This window comes from Penicillium alfredii, assembly GCF_028826965.1.
Source record: "Penicillium alfredii strain IBT 34128 chromosome Unknown utg000005l_segment0_segment0, whole genome shotgun sequence".
NCBI lineage: Eukaryota > Fungi > Ascomycota > Eurotiomycetes > Eurotiales > Aspergillaceae > Penicillium > Penicillium alfredii.
Window position 1 is genome coordinate 1,609,558 of NW_026622702.1, and position 18,532 is coordinate 1,628,089.

Consider the following 18,532-nt stretch of genomic DNA (forward strand, 5'->3'; position numbering starts at 1 on the left):
ACGATTAATTAATAGACAGAAAAAATTAAATTCGATAGATACCTATATAAAAAGGTATATAAAACCTAGACTATAAAGAATCTAACGATATAACTAAAGGAATTAAATCATAAAGAGACCAGTATCTAATAGAGTTCCTACAAGGAAGAACCTAAAGGAAGCTCTCGGCCCTAAGACAAGGCTATTTTACTAATCGACACGTACCACGATATATAGGGTCTTTATAAAAGAAAACTTAAAAAGAGTCCTAAAGGTAAGATTATAGGATAATACCAGAAAAATAGAATATAGATATACAATATTAGCGTTATCACGATAACCGAGTAATCACTAGATATAACGGACAATAAACTACAAGACTATATTATAATTAGGCACAAAACAAAGTAGATCTATACTACTAACGAGAAACCACGAATCCTAAAAGAATATTAAGACTTCGAGGATGTTTTTACGAAACTAGTAAATAGGGTACTACTAGAATATAGCCTATTCGACCATAAAATTAATATAGTAGAAAAAAAGAACCTATTATTAAGCTAATTTACTAGCTATCCGAGAAAGAGTCTTAGGCACTAAGAGAATATATTAACGAAAACCTAAAGAAAGATTATATCCGTAAATCAACTTCACTAATAGGATACCCAATCCTATTCGTCCTAAAAAAGGATAGAAATCTATATCTTTACGTGGATTATCGATATCTAAATTCGATTACTATCAAAGACTAATACCTATTACCTTTAATTCATAAAATCTAAGATCGGATATAGGGAGCAAAATACTTCACGAAGTACAATATTACCAACGCGTATCATCGTATTAGGATTAGTATAGGCTATAAGTAAAAAACGGTATTTAGGACTAAGTTCGGACACTTCGAATACATAGTTATACCCTTCGGCCTTATTAACGTATTAGTATCTTTTTAGCGATTTATCTATATTATATTAGACGAATATCTCAATACCTTTATTATAGTCTACTTAGATAATATCTTAGTGTTCTCTAAGACCCTCGAAGACTATATTAAATATAATAAGAAAGTACTTTAGAAGCTTAGAGAAACTAAGGTATTTCTTAAACTTAAAAAATACGAATTCTATATCCAAGAAATAGGGTTCCTAAGATATATTATTAGCACTAAAGGGTTTAGTATAAAAAAAGAGAAAATTAAAAATATTCACGAATAACTAACGCTACGTAATATTAAGGATATCCAGAAATTCCTTAGACTCGTTAACTACTATCGACAAATAATCCTAAGCTACGTATATATCGTAATAGGACTCTATCGATTCACAAAAAAAGAAGAAAACTTCGTATAGGACAATATAGCGGAAAAATCGTTCTAAAACCTTAAAAAACTCTTTAAAAAAAACGCGATCCTCGTAGTATTTAACTATAAGAAACTAGTCACAATTAAAATAGATATATCAGACTACATATTAGACGCACAACTAACCTAACTAAGCGATAATAATAAGCCCCGATTAATCGTATTTTAGTTAAGAAAGATAATCGTAGCAGAGCTTAACTACGATATTCACGATAAGGAATTATTAGCTATAGTATCAATATTCTAAGTCTAGAGACTATATCTAGAAAAAGCTAAATATACAGTCACAATTAAAATAGACTATAAGAACCTTACATTCTTTATAATAACTAAAGTACTTACTCGACGATAAATATAATAGGCTGAAATCCTCGCGTAATATAATTTTAGAATCATTTACTATAAAAGGACAGAGAATAGCTAAACCGACGTATTAAGCCGACAACCAGATTATAAGCTTAACACTAAAATAGCAGACCTAGCGATCCTTAGACAAAATAAGGATAGATTAATCGGCTATAATAGATAAATCCTCGTAGTAACTATTAAACTCAAGAACGATAAGCTATTAAGATAGCTCCGAGAAACTACTACTAACGACTAAGTAATATAAGATTTATTTAAGGATTTAGCAGAAAACGACAAGTTAATAATAGATAAAACCAGACTCGTGTATATATATAGATTAATATATATTCTAATATTACTACAAGAAGAAGTTATTAAACGTCACCACGATATACCTATATATAGGTATATAGGAACCGAGAAAACCATAGAATAGATCTCACGTAATTTCTACTTTCCGAATATAAAACGAAAAATCATATACTACACTCAACAATACAATATATATCAACGAAATAAACTAGCAAGATATATATAATATAAAAGATTACAATCCGCAGAAACCCCTACAAGACCTTAGGAATAGATCACTATAGACTTTATCACGAAGCTACCAGACTCGGATAGATATAATATAATTATGGTTATAGTCGATAGACTAACTAAATACGTTTATATAATCCTAATAACTAAACAGATTAACGCGACCTAAATAGTAAATATATTACTTCACTATATTTTCGCAAACCACAGTATACCAAGCAAAATCACGTCTAATAGAGACAAGCTATTCACATCGAATATATAGCAATTATTCGCGGACCTTATAGGTATTAAGCATAGACTCTCTACTATATACCACCCGTAGACTAATAGACAAACAGAAAGAGTCAACTAAACCCTCGAGCAATACCTAAGATACTACGTTAACTATCAGCAGAATAACTAGACAGGATTGCTACTAATAGCATAACTCGTATATAATAACGTAATAAACTCAACAACTAACAAAATACTATTTTTCGCAAATTATAAATATAATCCCATAATCATCGGCGAACTAATCGGTAAACAGACAATCGCAGAATCAGCTAATCTTTTAGCTATAGGACTTAAATAGCTATATTTATAGCTATCCAGAGATATCGAATTTATTAACCTCTATATAAAAAAATATTATAACTAACGCCACTAGAAGGGACCTAACCTTAAAAAAGGAGGGAAAGTATATCTCCTACGTCGAAATATTAAGACTAAATAACCTAGCAACAAACTCGATTACTTAAGAATTAGATCATTTACTATTAAAGGAAAAAAAGGACTAGTTATATATCTCTTAGATCTACCTAATAGTATACAATATACCTATCTAGTCTTTTATATCTCGTTACTCGAACCCGCACCGGAAAACGCCGAACTCGCTACTAATATAAAGATCGAGGAAGAAACCGAAAACGAATATAAAGTCGAAAAAATTCTAGACAATAAACGTATTAGTAACAAGCCTTACTATTTTATTAAATAGAAAGGGTACAATACCTCTAAAAACATATAGGAACCTATTAAGTATCTAACAGGTTACTCCTAACTAGTTCGACAACTCCACTAGTATCGACAATCGCGGAGTCAGTACTTATCTAGAACTCGGGGGTATCCGATTAATCTCTGCCAGAATCTAATCAAAGTTCGGATTCTTAGCAGTAGACAACAACTACTTAATATCGAGAGCAGAAAGGGAAACCTACTCTAGGGACAATTTCTTTATATCTAAAATTGCTAACAATTCTATATTATATTCTAATATTTTAAACCCGCGTTATTCCAAGAATTTTTGTTGTTTCCGTAATCGGGTATAATAAGCTAAGGTCTCAGCAATTTTGCTCTATACCTCCGATAGACAAGCCTATAATTAATTCAACTCCGGCTCTAACAGATCTAGCTCGTTATCAGCAGCCGATAAATCTATTACTATTTTCTCCTTTACTTACTAAAGCAAAGACCACTCCTTTTTGGTATAGAAGTCACGTTTACACGGGTAACCCTACCGCGTGCACGACATATATTTCGAATATCTTCGGGTCCGATCTATCACACATTCTTTACCAGAATCGCGATAACTCTCGTAAAGAACTGAAGGGACAAAACCGAATCGTTAAATATATTCCGCTTAATACTCGTGACCAGCACCCCGACTTCGAGATACCTTAGGAACGCTTTCCAGGACAACGTTAGCTTTACGCTTCGCGGGTATAACGCAATAGAAAGAGGAAAAAGCACTCACTAAAAGGGGAGATTCGAAGACGACTAGACAACGCAAGCCTATTTATATTTCTGAGGACGAAAACCCACGAGAGGGGAAGGTGATATTATAGACTAACCACGTTAGCGCCTTAGCGTCCTACAGAATAGGAACATCAGAGCCAACTAATTTATACTAATAGGGGTATTAGCGTCACGTGACTAGGAAATAGTAGAACGATCAACGATAGCATAGTCACTAATAGCTACTATACTACTATCTACTAGGATACCGTCAGGAAGAGAAGGATATATAAAGACGCTCATTTGCTATATATCTAGCTCTTCGCGTTTAACTCATATTATCAACCTTAGTTACTAGCTCAACTTAGATTGTCTCGTTTACACTGTGATCCTCTCAAAACAACCCCTCTAGTAGTGAAGCACCTTCGATACTTCTATTACTAAGTACTCCTCACCTTAATCGTTCCTCGATACCTCAATAGACCCGAGCCTATGTAAGACCTAACGAACAAGGCAACAGTACGGTTGCGAGGCCGGATATCGTTAATACTAGAAAACCCTTGGTCTTCTAGTATAACTAGAAAGACCCACGTGTCTTGGTATCTTGAGAGAAGTATACCTTCAGGTTCCAGCTAACATCCATAGGTGACCAGTGCGTAACAACGGGTCTGTCCATGTCTACGAATCGGCAGGCGAATCAGTAGGCGAATTGGCGAGGGGTCTAGTAAGCAAATCGACAGTCGAATTGCCAGTAGTGGCAGCAGAGATATTAGGGGGAGTAGCGGTAGTAGGGGTGCTGGGGGTAGGTATAGCGGGGTTGGTTTGTATGGTATATATGATAGAGCAGACGAGACAGATAGGGTATGCAGAAAGCGAAGAACTAGCAGGGTAGTAGTAGAAGAGAAAAAGAGATAAAGCAGAATATTGAGTAGATATGCAGTATATAGTTGCTATAGTGACGAAAATTGATTATATCAGCGATTTTGCTTATATCAGAAAATGAGGTGTCAATAGCGAAAATCTTGAGGTGCCCCTATCAATACCCCCCTGCTCAGTGATCATTATATAAGCAATCTGACCCGCTCACTGAGCATCACCTGATCATCAGCTGAGCTATCTGATCCGCTCACTGATCACGCCTGAGCGTTCTGGTTCGCTCACTGAGCACGATCTGAGTGTCGAGGCGAGCAGCCCAGAAGAGACCTCAATAAAATGCAATACGCTAGCTTCATTCACATGCCCACTATTCCTTTCTGAATTACCCACATCGTCCCATCAAAAAAGCATAGAGAACGTTAGTGCGACTATTAATCTAGGTAAACTTACTGTAACTAATTGCGTCATAATAGAGCCTGACCATCCAACCGATATTGCATTTCCTACGCGAGCTCCTAGGAATTATTTATCTACTCCCCTCGCGATCTCTAAATTAGACTACGAATTACTAGTGCTAGGGAAATTCGGTTGAGTCTGCTCCGAGATCTACAGTATATTTATAGGGAGCTCTAGCGCAAGTTATAGTGGGATGTGACGGTAAAGCTATATCTCTCGCCAAGAAGTGTATATTCCTAGGAATGATTATCTATTATCACTATTGTGACCGTCCAAACTTTTGCTCCTAGGAGCCGCCTATATACTCCCTAGGACCTAGGGTATAGTATATGTTATAACCAGCGCCTGGGTCACGCAGTTACACACTAGACCAAAAGACCACTATGTCCGAGCCTCTGCTCGGACAGCCCAGGACCGATATTTATAGTAGCGCTACTGCCATATCATGACAAAGAAGTGCAACTGGGCTAGCTTGTCACCTTGCCGGTGTTCTAGATGGTCTGCTTCGTGGTATAGTTGAACGTTATTGGTCCGTAGCTCTTGGTCGGCGTCCTTAAATCGCTAGATATCGACGTGTTTAGAACCATACGACTCCTATATACGCCGGTAGAGACCCAATAGCTGGGCGCCCTACGAAGCTAACTTTAGATCCTCGTACTCTAGCCGCTGTAAGATCTCGAGTACTGGCTAGAATAGATCCGCGGCCAAGCTTGGCTTCTCGTCTTCGGCACTCTATAAAATAGGAGGCTAAGTTTTCAGCGGGACCGCGATTTAGACTATTATATTCTTACCTATACTGTTGTCTCCACTATATTGTACGTAACATCTTTTTCATCATCGATCCTATCTGTTATAACTAGTAGCGCCTCTCGCTCTTCCGTCTGTTCCATTAAAAGAGGCTTACTAGAACTGTCTATGTTTGATGGATAGGCCTGGCCTCTATGGAGGTAGGAGTGTCTCCTAAAATAAATCAGAATGTGACCTTTTATAGCCAATTGAGCAAGTCCTATATAGGGACATACTGCTCTGTGTTATATTAGAGCTACACCGTTAGAGTACCTCCAATTTCAGCGTCGGCCCTATTATTTAGGGCTACACAGTCTCGTGACGGCTTATAGGAATATAGTGCTTCAGTGATAGAAAATAGATCGACTGGGTAAGAAAAAGAAGCACAGTAACTAATACGCGATAACCCACTGATCACTGCCCTTCTAGACGCTACGCGTGCTGACAACTAGTACTGTAGGAAGGCAAACGTTGAGCAATCATTACATTTATATACTGTACTTGATCCAACTCTAAGAGTATCCTCCTATCCGATTGATACGGTTGTCGGGACTTGGCACTTCTCTGCTTCGTGACATCTATAGGTAACAATGGGGCTCGCCTAGTTCGCTATCCAACGGACTCGGCTACTTATTGTGTCGGGTGCAAGTTGGCTGGGAGCAAAAGTTAGTCCCGCGAACACTTTGGGTACATACACTACAAATTCAAAGCACACGGTGACTCTCGGGGCGATACCAAAACAGTCTTGCAGCCAATGATATTTCCTATGATAGTCAAGGCCGGGCTTGAGCGTACATCAAAGGGACAGCAAGTCTACGTACCGCCCCCAACCATCTCTTGTCAAAGGTCTATGCATCCGTCTGGCTATATTGTTAAGAAAACTAAGTTATCAGACAGGTGCCAGAAGGAATGTCTCTTGCGGCTGCATCCACGATTCCCACAAATTTCTGCACGGCTTTCCTTTCCCTGTCAGAAAATCTGCCCTGAGAACTTTGTGCCTCGTGACGAGCAAATTCCAATCTTGATCTGGGGAGCCGGTAGTTCAGTTGGTCACTTTGCAGTTCAAATTCTCAAGAATTGGGGATACAAGAATGTCATTGTTGCGGCATCCCTCAAGCACGAGAAAAAGCTTAAATGTTATGGCGCAGCGTATGTTTTTGATTATCGCAGTACTGGCGTCGTTGACTGTATTCTTGAGCTTTTGACCTCGAGCAAATCCCCTGAGGCGATTCGCGTCTTTGATTGCGTCGACTCCAAATTCGGCTCCTTGCTTCCTATTTCAAAAATTGCGACCCGAGCAGGCTCCAAGGTCGCAGTTGTTTTGCCTGTTGTGATTAATAGCTCCTCGGACGCGAATGGACTGCAGCTGTCTGCTCATGTCTCCACGGGGGCAGATTGGGCAAAGGTTGTGGAAATTCATAGCATTGTCAGCTACGGTTATGAAGCGGTATGTGGAGTACTTCCCTATGCTCAGCCTTGAAATATTTGCTAATGCGCCTTTAGAATGCCTTCCTGAGGGGAAATCTTTTCCTGGAGATCTTGCCCACTCTACTTGCTCAAGGCGCAATTGAACCAGCGAGTTGTTCAAGGGGACACGCTGCTAGAGCGAGCTTGTACGGCCCTAGACATCACGAGGACCGGTACCGTTAGCGGCGAAAGACTCGTCTGGAAAGTTTGGACGGCCGAAGAATTCCCTGAGTACAAGTAAATCTTGGAATGGGAATGTAATGGAAGTTGGGAGGGCTATTGTTCTGAAATGGTTGCCCCAGAAGCCCTCCCTTTTATATATTGTAGTGTGGGATCAGCTGACATGATGGAATGCCTGGAAAACGCAGCCATAACTTCTGTATGCTATATTTGGCTTCGTGCATCAGACAGATGAGACAACTACCTTCATCTCTCAGCAAACCCTTGGATATTTCTTGAAACGATTGTTCAATAATTAAGCCGCAGTCAAGATTTCCACATAAATGTCATTTATTATTAGGACATCTTGCTCCGGTGACAATTCATTGTCCTAAAATCATGAATTAGAGATGGTGATGCCCGTAAATCCATTATTCCCGTTATCGCCGTGAACCTGACCGCTGCACCAGCGAAAAATCCACAAGCCTAATTAATAATCTGCGTTCACGATAGCCCCTGTCGGATATGTGGAAGGTGGATTCTTACTAGCGAGGCGCCACCGATACAGTTGTCCTCTTTCTGCTACAGACACCTAATTCTGTAGGCATCTATATGCTAAATCAGCGCATGAACGTCTGTAAACCCTTAAAATCCTATTATTAGAACCAGGCATCTCAATAGCAGTGGTATACTATTACTAGCACGGACCGAATCCCTCCTGGTCTCACAATAAGAACTGGAATAGGCAAGCAACACAAATCTATGCCAAAAAGTACGCTTAACACAATCATGATACCTTAAAGAATCAGATTATACTCCTAAGTCCGCTTGTCCATATCTACTCAAGGCCAACAATTCCTAGGACATTGCAATATTCTATACCTGACATTTTTAACGCAGAGCTGGTTTTATACTTCATGAGAATTAGTCAATATGTAGTCTTCAATTTAAGGTAGTCTTTTTGAACATGCTATAGAAGGATAGAGCTATGAAAGTTAAAATATTCTCTAAGATATTAAAGATAGAGAATAGAATTATAGATGACCTGGAAGCCGGAATCTAACTTCTACATCTCACTATCAACATAACTTCCCGCAGCATCCAAAGTTACATAATAGAGGTCCGTCTCAGCACAAATAACCATCCGGCCCTTCCCAGCGAAGTTGAAGTTCGCCGAAGTAGACCCAATATATACCTTCCCGATGAGCTTGCCGGACGGATTCCACACTTGAACGCCATCGCCACAGCCGGCGTATACATTACCCCAGGAGTCGCAATGAATGCCTATCCAATAGGGAAAGTGTGAGTACAAAATTTAAATTGTGGGGGTTTCTTCTGTTCCGAACTAGCAATGAACGTCTATGGATATGTTCAACTTACCATCAGGCGCGCCAGAATTGACAAAGGCAAAGGTCTTGCGGTTCTCGAGAGTGCCGTCTTCTTTGACATCGAAGCGATAACTGGAACAAGAGTCAGTGTTTCCCTCCAATCTATGAAACAGGAAGATAGGAAATCATACATCGAAGCGGGACGAGTAAAATTCACGCCGAAAAACCCACTGTCGATGCCGGTGTCGGTAACATATGCGTAGTCGCCCTCTGGCGAGAAGGTAAAGCCTAGGTGTTAAAGGAATTAGATTCTCTGTATGATGTAGTTAACGAGATCTGGGCGGGGGACATACCATTGGGATGCTCAAAGCCATCCGCAGCAACCGTTACAGCCCCGGTGTCTGGGTTGAAGCGATAAATCTGGTCCTGCAGGCCCGGGGCGGGACGGAAATCTTGCACGTATCCGTAGATTGTGTCTGTGAAATAGATGTCTTTCTTCTTCGGGTGGATGGCGACGTCGTTCAGCGAGTTAAACTGGCGACCGAAGTAGTTGTTTAAGAGGACTATGTTGTCTTGATTAGCTACCGAGTCTATCTTTAGTACATACCGTAGGGGTCGTGCACAAACCAGTTGTATTGTATGGCTCTTGTGGGTTCATGAGCCATAAGGAAGGTGGCTTATTATCGCCCTGGCCTTCGCCAGTGAGAATGATTTCTCCGCGATAGTTTGTCGCACCTGTTTTGGTAGTGGTCAGGTTAGATCCGTCTTACCAACTGGAGAGTAATATAGTAGCATACCGTTCGGATTGACCACCATCGGTGATGACGGGACAGTGGAGACGTTGAACAGACCCACAGCATTGGTCCGGTTAGAAACAGTCGCTACATCTGCCAGAGAAATCTTCTGGATGATGGCCGATGTGTTGAGTCCGGTGCTGGCATTTTTGGCACCTGCGTTCTGGACGAAGAAAACTTCATCTTTTTCTTTTGCCCTGTCATAGCAATTCTTGCATTAGTTGCTGGATTTGGAGTTGAGCTGCTCTGAGTCGCATACCATACGACGGCCTCGTGATATAGAGGGTTCTTAGGCGAGTGCGCAATCCGGGTGAGAGTTGGAGCTTTCCCAATGATCTTCAAAAACTCCTGGTCGTATACATGGAATGGGCGTTTGATAAGGCTTTTTTCAGTGTGGCCTGGGGGAACAAAAACCTATCATCAAATTGTTAGCACACCCTGGGGCAAGGTTATTTGAGAGGGTAAAGGGTGACACATACACTCTTTGCATTGAATTCACTTGGTGGCTGCGTTGCATTCAAAACATTGAAGGATCGTTGATCGATGACCTGGGCTTGAGGAGGAATACTGCTCGCCTCCACTAGAGGCACGACTAATTGTTCTAGGAAGGACAGGGCGACCAACACAACCGATGTTGCATGCATTTTGAATAGGGGTCGTCTTTCGCGCTCGAGGGAGTCTTGGCTGCTATATCAAACAGGTACCAGGAGTAAGAGGGTATTTATGGCTAGTTCTGTAGCTGGCATGTCAATTCCGAGGCGACTTGAGGGGTATGTGGAGCAGCAGAATATCCCCGAGGCTTCTTCGATGATGATGATGGAGGGATTGATCTGATCCTCCAATCAACCATGCCAGCCCTGCCAGCCCTGCCGTGTCTCCACTTGCCGCCTTGACGTTGTGAGGATATTTCGGAGTTGGTCCGATCGCTGACCCCGCAGAGTCTCTAAACCCTGTGTTCCGATGGCTATCAAGAGTCCGAGGATGCCAATCTTGTCTTGTCATTCTCCGGTGGCGGGGTTGATCGCAATTCGAGCCGGGGACAACTTGATTCTCGGATGTGCTCCACGAATTAATTCCTGCCTTTCTGTTATTCCACACAACCAAAAATTTCCTATTCTTGTGTAGGTAAAACGAACCAAAGATGACGGTGTAGTCACATGCGACGATATCGGAAAGGCCTGCATTCCAATGTAACCATGCAGTTTTAATTTGAACTTGGATATTTGAATTGCGTCCACGATTAAGTCGTGAAGAACCATAGCAATCTGACGCCTGAATGCAAGCTCTTAAGTCTCGAATATTTCTGCGCGAATCCGCGCCAGACAAGGCCTTGAGTTACGGCTACTATATCTTCATCTCGATGCGTTAATGAAATTAGGAATACATCTTCTACTTGCTATGACGTAAAGCGAGTATCTTCTGCAGCATGTTGGACAATCCCGTAGGCACCCCGAGAGGTACCCTAGCGGCCATCTTTGTACATGCCCCTAGCATACTTGCGTAAATGCTCTGGATGGGGCCTGGTAGGAACTCTGGCTTTTGGTCATACAGAATACTATTTCACTTGTACTTGGAAAAGCTTCCATAAGCATTTCACCAGGAGAGCGAAGAGGATTTCGAATGAATAACCTTGTTTTAAAAAGTGGGAACGGCGCATATGTACTATTCACAGGTGTCAGGTTGCAGTCTATTCGACGAATTGGGGTGCTTCGTTGTTACGAAACAGTTGCCAAGGACAATGAATCGAATATTTAGTGTGTTGCTCATAACCATGTATACCTAGTGTCGGTGATTTTGTTCCTCTTTACAGTCTCTGCCATCCACGCCTTGCTGACAAAAATAGGTTTTGGTGGAGCTTAGCGAGATAGGGATAATTGATTTTTGCTATCTCGCCTGTGTAGTTCCGTAATACACGACACAAGACCGCTTTCTATTGATTTCTGCTCTTTCTATACATTAACCTTAACACAATTGCCAGTCTCTGCTTTCGCCATAGCATACCCATACGAATGATCCATAAGCAGCGTCTCATCCGTGGATATGTATTGCTGGCACTCTTGCAAATTGTGGTATTGCCGACGAAAAATAACTTCCAAATGAGCATAACTTTCCGGCGAAAGCAGTCCGACATTAGGGGCTTCTGCGATCACCCCCTGGAGCTCAACTAGCGCCGCGGAGATACCGAGTAGAACACCCAAGTTTTGGAGTGGTTTTGAAGACAGCAGAAGCATCTTTTCTGCGAATTTAGAGGGCCAACAAGCAAGGAGCGTCGATAGGTCAGGAGGAACTGGGAGAGAGGCTCGTTTAATCATCTCTAGGCCAATCTCAACGATACCATCGGTGGGTGATTCATCTATCCCTGCGACCACCGTATGTTCTATCTCAAATCCAAGTTGAGCTCGTAACAAGCGCACCACTGCGCACCCCATAAGGTCTGCTGTCCTCCCCGGGGCGTACACAAACGACTCCAGGAGACAGCACTGAGTGAACCAAAGAGGCAGCAAAAGTGGTAAATCAAGATCACTTGCACCGAATTCCCGCCAGGTTGATAGTGGCAGGTGGTTTTGCAAATGGAAGATCCGGCTACTCCTGCTCCTGTCTTTCTATCTCTTCGTTGGCCGCCGCTGCTATACCAGGCCAATCCTCATCCATCAGCTCATCTAGTACAGCCGTTCTGGCCTTTTGCGAGCTTAAAAAGAGCTGGCTCGGGGGTGTAAGGTCTAGCTCGTTTGAGCCGATGCTCGGCTCGCGCTATGTTCGCTGAGTGATACTATTGATGATAACCGCTGGTTGGGATAAGACGATCGGCTCCCCTAAGGCCTCGGTTCGAGACCGGTTTGCTGTGATAGCAGCTTGGGCTTGGTCCGGCTGGGACGTGGCGTTGTCGTTGTTTTTGGACTTGTTCTTGGACCCTGGTGGTTTGCCCGGGCCTCGCTTCTGCCTCTGCGTGACTATAGTGAATCCCTGGTTTGCCGACGCTTCCGCGGGGGTTGGAGCATGCTGCGAGGCTTCCAAGCCGGCGGTTTGAGAGGCGTTTATCTACGTCGGTGCCGGTGCTGTATTCTGTTGACGTCGGTCCTGGCCCTGGCCGTTCTGGCTATTCTGGCCACACTTGGCTTGGTTCGGACAGAGTGATTGTATATATCTAAATTTTTGACATTTGCGGCATTGCTCCGAGCGCCCATCACGGCAGAGAATCGACGCTGTATGGATTTGGCCGTTCTAAATCACTCCATGCAGTATGGCCTCGTTGGCCACTAAGGGGTTGTCCATCTCGATGACCAATTTAGCTACATACTAGCCCTCCCACGGCTTGGTGAGCCACGAGAGGTGGGTAATACCGGCTTTATCTCCCCACGTCGAAGCGTTCTGGCGCTGCATCTCCTTGGCAGTGGCCGCCATCGCTTCGGGGGCAAGCTTGATGTCCCTCACTAGTACCCCGATGGCCACGAAACCCTATGAATGCTGCTAGATGCGGGCCTAACTGATTCTGCTTCTTCAAGAGTCAGTCTTTGTATAGCAGAGCCTAGTTCGCCAATGTCATCTATCCTCCTCCTAGTGGTTATCCTTGCCCGATCAACAGGCTAGCTACCCTGCGAGTAGTCTTACCCTTACAGTATAATTAGGCCTATCAAACAATTAATATACAAATAAACAGTACGGTGGGACCTAAGAGCTCTTTTAGGTATAGACTGAGCTTAGTCTGAGTGCTCAGTAGATGGCTCTGATGAGCCTCTAAGTCATCACTGAGTATCCACTGAGCACTCAGTGAGCGCTCATTGGACCTCAGCAATTCCTCACGTGAGAGCCCTGATCTGCTCAGTGACCCTAAGTCCGGACTGAAATGTACTCAGTGAGCCTGACTCTGAGCGCCCTCATAAAAGCGGCGGCAGCTCAGATAGGAAAGCCCCACTCCTCAGAGGAAATCCACTCCATAAAGGCACCTACGTCGGTAGAGATGTCGATCATTATCCCTACCTCTTTCTATACCCCTTCAGTGTATACTCCAGTAGTTCCTTGCTTGCTTCAGCTTGGCCTAGTCGCTAAAAGAGTCCTGACGTGGGATTTCTGGCCACTTGGTCTGATCGTGTCATAATTATAGAACCAAAACAAAGAATTATTCTTCTTAGGGGCAAGGTGGAGCGAGGCCAAACTACCAAGTATTGAGATTTATTGTTATGCAAGGTACCCGATCTACTGCGATTCAATTGCCAAGGGAACCATCTGGGAGGCTGGGAGTCACATCTAGATCACATCTATAGTTGTCCAGGGGTTCTCCCAATAGCCCTGACAGGTTCCTGGGACCAGATGGATCCTCAACGGCTGGAGGATCGTCATGTGCTAAACCTCGGAGAGCTCGGAGAGACAAATGAATAATAATAAAAATGTAAATAAAATCAACAATGCATTCCATCAACTTAAGATCTTGAAACACCAAACGACCGCAGACCAACCTTATAAATATCGACTAAAAATACTGAAAGCTGAAATTTGAAGTTTGAAATCTGCAAAAAAAAAAAAAAAAACGAGGAAATGCAAAAAAAAAGAAAGAAAGAAAAACCACCCCTGCGACAATCCAATATTACCATGACCATACCTTACCCGTTCTGACGCCATGTCTCTGCCAATCCGCGTACGAATGCCGTTTTGGTGTGACACGCTTCCGCCTCCCTGGCCTTGGCAGGCAGAGACCAATCCATCCCCATCCCCAATTTCCAGTCTCCCATTTCCCCCCATCATCCTCATCCGTTGATGTCCTCGCGCTCTTCCCTGTGGAATTCATTGTTCCAGACGGTCGACTGCGTTGCTGACACCCTTCCTATCCATCGGCATCGACCTCGGGTCTGAGGAAAAGTTGGGGGAGGAAAGGAGGCATTCCTCCGGCCACTCGTTTTGCTGTCATTTTCTCTTCCTTTCGCTCTCGCCTCTTCTTTTTTCATCTTCTTCTTCTCTCCACCGGGACCATCCTTTTTACAGTATCAAAGCTGGTGGTATCTGTGATTTTCCAAACTCGCGCCGCAAGCCCACCCCTGTCTCGAATCACGGCTCGACCCTTCTTTTTATTCCTCACCGGCTGTGCTGGTCCTGAGTTGCTCCTCGCCCTACGACCGTTCCCCCGGGGCGCGCCGTCATCGCATCCATGGGCTTCGTTCAGCGGATCACAAAACGGCTGCCCAGCGCGCCGAGCCTGCCCTTGGACGATCCGCACGAAAAAAGTCACAAGCTTCCCAAATTCGCCTTCTTTCGGCGGAGGATTCGGTTGAAGGGCAACTCCTCTATTTCTATACCCCTGGGATTTGTTTTACTATTTCCATGCCTTGTAATTCTCCTGATTCTGCTTCTTTTCGTCCGACACCCTTCGTCCCCCGGAGGGATCCTAATTCCAGCGGGCACTCCGCCCTCTATTCGGTTCGTCTCTGTCGAAAAAGCGTGCCCTGTGCGTTATGGCTGACGGTGTGATCTTCCAATAGAAAAATCAACGAAAAATATGACAAAGTCTTCGCCACTGGCTGTATGCCCATTGACCCCGAGGGTCCCAAAGACGAACCGCGAGCCAACGCCGCATTTGTCGTTCTCGCGAGAAACAAAGAATTGGACGGGGTGATCCAGTCGCTCAAGTCCATTGAGAGACATTTCAACCGGTGGTTCCACTACCCTTACGTGTTCCTAAACGACGGCGACTTCGACGAAGAATTTCAAGCAACCGTGAAGAACTACACCAGTTCTCCTGTCGAGTTTGGAAAGATTGACAGTTCCATGTGGGGTTTCCCCGACTGGGTCGATCACGAGGTTGCCAAGGAGGGCATCAAGAAGCAGGGTGATGCCGCCATCATGTACGGTGGGATGGAAAGCTATCACCACATGTGCCGGTTCTACTCAGGGTCAGTTTTTTCCCCAGGAAATAGTGGGATGTCTTACTAACTTTGGGACAGCTTCTTCTACAAGCACCCTCTTCTGATGAAGTATGAATGGTACTGGCGCCTGGAGCCTGAAATCAAGTACTTCTGCGACATCACTTAGTAAGAAAACCCATTGGATTTTGGACTTCTTTCAGTCTGCTCACATTGACAACCCAGTGATCCATTCATGAAAATGATTGAAGCGAACAAGACATACGGCTTCACCATCGCAGTCAAGGAACTTCGAGAAACTGTTCCCAACATCTTCCGCTATGCATCAGCCTACAAGCGCAAGAATGGACTTGAATCGAGGGGTCTCTGGGAGATGTTCCTGGAACGGCCCGAGGAATCGGAGACTCCGGCTGGGGAGAAGAAGCAAAACAAGCTGCCCGTGGAGATTATGGATGCCGATCCCACGGACAACAACCTTGGGGAGATTGATCCCGAGGCCATGGAGGGTGAATCCTACAACATGTGCCACTTCTGGAGCAATTTCGAGATTGCGCGCCTGGATTGGTTCCGCAGCAAGGAGTATGAGGACTTCTTCAACACGATGGATAGAAGCGGTGGTTTCTGGAATGAGCGGGTATGTGACTTGACCCTCCTCCGAGTATCGTCAAGAGCTTGTATACTAATATTTATCCAGTGGGGTGATGCGCCGATCCATTCACTTGCTGCCGGTGCCCTTCTCTCGCCCAGTGATATTCACTACTTCCGTGATTTTGGCTACCGACACACCACCATTCAACATTGCCCAGCCAACGCTCCCGCCCGACAACTACCGCGTATCCCTTACCTCGAAAGGACCACCGAAGACGAAAAGAAACGGATCGAGGAAGACGAGTACTGGGCCTCTCCGGACCCGGTCAAGGAGAACGGCGTCGGCTGCAGATGCCGATGTGATACTGACATCGTGGATGTCGAAGGCAAACAAGGTAGCTGTCTTGCCGACTGGGTCGAGGTGGCGGGCGGCTGGTCTTCGCCGTAAACATGCCAGGCACCCAGTCCGTTCGCCGTGTCGTATTTCTCTTTTCTTTGCCCACCATCTCTTCTCCTGCCTATCGATTCAGCCATGAGCATCACTTGGGTTCGCCCTTGGGAGTTTTCTCCTGGAGCCTGCATGTTACTGTCGACCGCGAGGTTTGCTTTCTGGGTGGCGTTCAATGGGTCTGACGGATTTCTTCATTGGGGGCAATGGCGTGGTTTTTTCCAATAAATCTTCATCTAGCTTGCTGCGTCCGCACTGGGGGCTGTTTGATCTACTATTGTGTATTCGGAAGCAAGCAGGTCAAGGGCTCCCCACAGTCCGTGGTGCCAGATCACCCCAGTCTGCCAATATATTTACGAGATTGTTTGGTTGGCATTCGTGATCTTCCACAATGCCCTTGGGCAGCTGGTGGCCTTTGGGCCCGAGAGTCCATCTCTCCCCAGCCGAACATCTTTGCCATAAATATCGGGGCTACCGACGATCTTGAACCCGAGGGACAGCAAATCCCTGTTGTCTTTGGTTGTGGTGTTTGTGTCCCCATTCCCTGCCTCCCACCAACCTTTTGTGTTTCTTTATTGTTTGTCTACTCCCTTGTCCTCGACGCCCCCGTGCTTTATTGTCCTCTTTTGTCTGTTCCAGCGTGCATCCATGAAATGTACCTGTACAGATCTTCTCCCCCTCCCACCCATCCTGAACTTCATGGGACCAACACCATACCACTGGATACTGGATTACCCTTGCACCGCCCTGAACCTCACAAATGACAGATCGAGCATGGCTGTCTATAGAGTATGGAATAATCACCTGGCAGATCACGTGAATAATAATAGCAGCATAATATACTTTAGGCTCGTTGGGTTTATTTCCACGCAGAAAAGGCTCCACTAGCCCCGGTTCCAGGGCAATGGTAATCATTTCCTCTATCCATAGATGATTCTACTTACATTCAAGTGTTGGTTCCAATGCTGCGATCTGGAAGTAGAGTTGAGCTCTTGCCCTAAGAGTGATCTGTCAGGCCGTTCAATTACTTGACTTAATGTCTCAGGAAAACAAACAAAATAGATGCCCGACTGGGACGCCTTAATCAGGACCAGATAGCGCAACATCGGGGCATGCCAGGTGTTTTGTGGTTTTTCATGCATAGTGAAACCCCTCGAGTGGTCCACTTGTCAGGCGTCCTGACGCTTCCTTCTCTTGAGCAATGTTGCAGATTGCTCGATCAATACATCAATTGCTATTTGGCCTAGAATGGATCATTCCGGGGAGGATCTTGTGAAACAAAAGCGTGGTGAATAAGCTTGGAGTCAACCGATTCTCGGAACCCAAAGCAAGGATACGAATTGGCTTGCTCAGTTAATAGCCTTTTTCCTAAGCTTCTAGCATCCCGGTAACTTGATCTACATCCTCATACTAAACACCAATAGAATTGCTCCTTGGGATTGTGGGGTAAGCTATGGATCCCAGCCCTAAGCCACCCTCAGCTGGGTGGCCTGATATACCAAAAATACTTCCATCATTGTTTTCCCTGCCCTATGGACCATACTCTGGATCCCTGGGGTAAGACAACTGGCTGAGACTGTGGAACTGCACGCCTTGTTCACGAATCACATCGCCCTGCAGTCCGCCGATAGGATAAGCAGCTGTGTATAGAGAGCATCCTGCTATGATCCTTCCACGGATTCACCGCTCAAATGTTTCTCGAGAGGAAAATCCAATCTCCAAGATCATGAAAAAAAAAATAGTATTTAGAGGGCATCAGATCCCCCCCCCACCCCCAGGAACCGGTACTCATCTACCACAATCCACAACTCTCTATCTTTTCCAAGCTT

General features: G+C 44.3%; 3 protein-coding genes across 3 annotated transcripts; 2 read left to right on the forward strand and 1 right to left on the reverse strand.

The window, feature by feature from the left end:
* Positions 1-6,917: 6,917 nt before the first annotated feature.
* On the forward strand, positions 6,918-7,775 carry NUU61_004016 (uncharacterized protein; the record flags this gene model as incomplete). Its single annotated transcript, XM_056654598.1, has 2 exons — positions 6,918-7,514; positions 7,644-7,775. The coding sequence occupies 2 exons, from the start codon at positions 6,918-6,920 to the stop codon at positions 7,773-7,775; spliced, it is 729 nt and encodes a 242-aa protein (XP_056512625.1).
* Positions 7,776-8,759: 984 nt separating this feature from the next.
* NUU61_004017 (SMP-30/gluconolactonase/LRE family protein) lies at positions 8,760-10,501 on the reverse strand (the record flags this gene model as incomplete). The annotated part of the gene is made up of 8 exons (XM_056654599.1): positions 8,760-8,977; positions 9,074-9,153; positions 9,213-9,309; positions 9,375-9,584; positions 9,649-9,756; positions 9,819-10,012; positions 10,075-10,229; positions 10,295-10,501. Coding segments are annotated over 8 exons (1,269 nt in total), but the record flags the coding sequence as incomplete, so codon positions are not given.
* A 4,454-nt stretch (positions 10,502-14,955) lies between these two features.
* Positions 14,956-16,703, forward strand: NUU61_004018 (glycosyltransferase family 15 protein; the record flags this gene model as incomplete). The annotated part of the gene is made up of 5 exons (XM_056654600.1): positions 14,956-15,224; positions 15,287-15,697; positions 15,749-15,835; positions 15,893-16,301; positions 16,362-16,703. The coding sequence occupies 5 exons, from the start codon at positions 14,956-14,958 to the stop codon at positions 16,701-16,703; spliced, it is 1,518 nt and encodes a 505-aa protein (XP_056512627.1).
* Between the last annotated feature and the right edge of the window lie 1,829 nt (positions 16,704-18,532).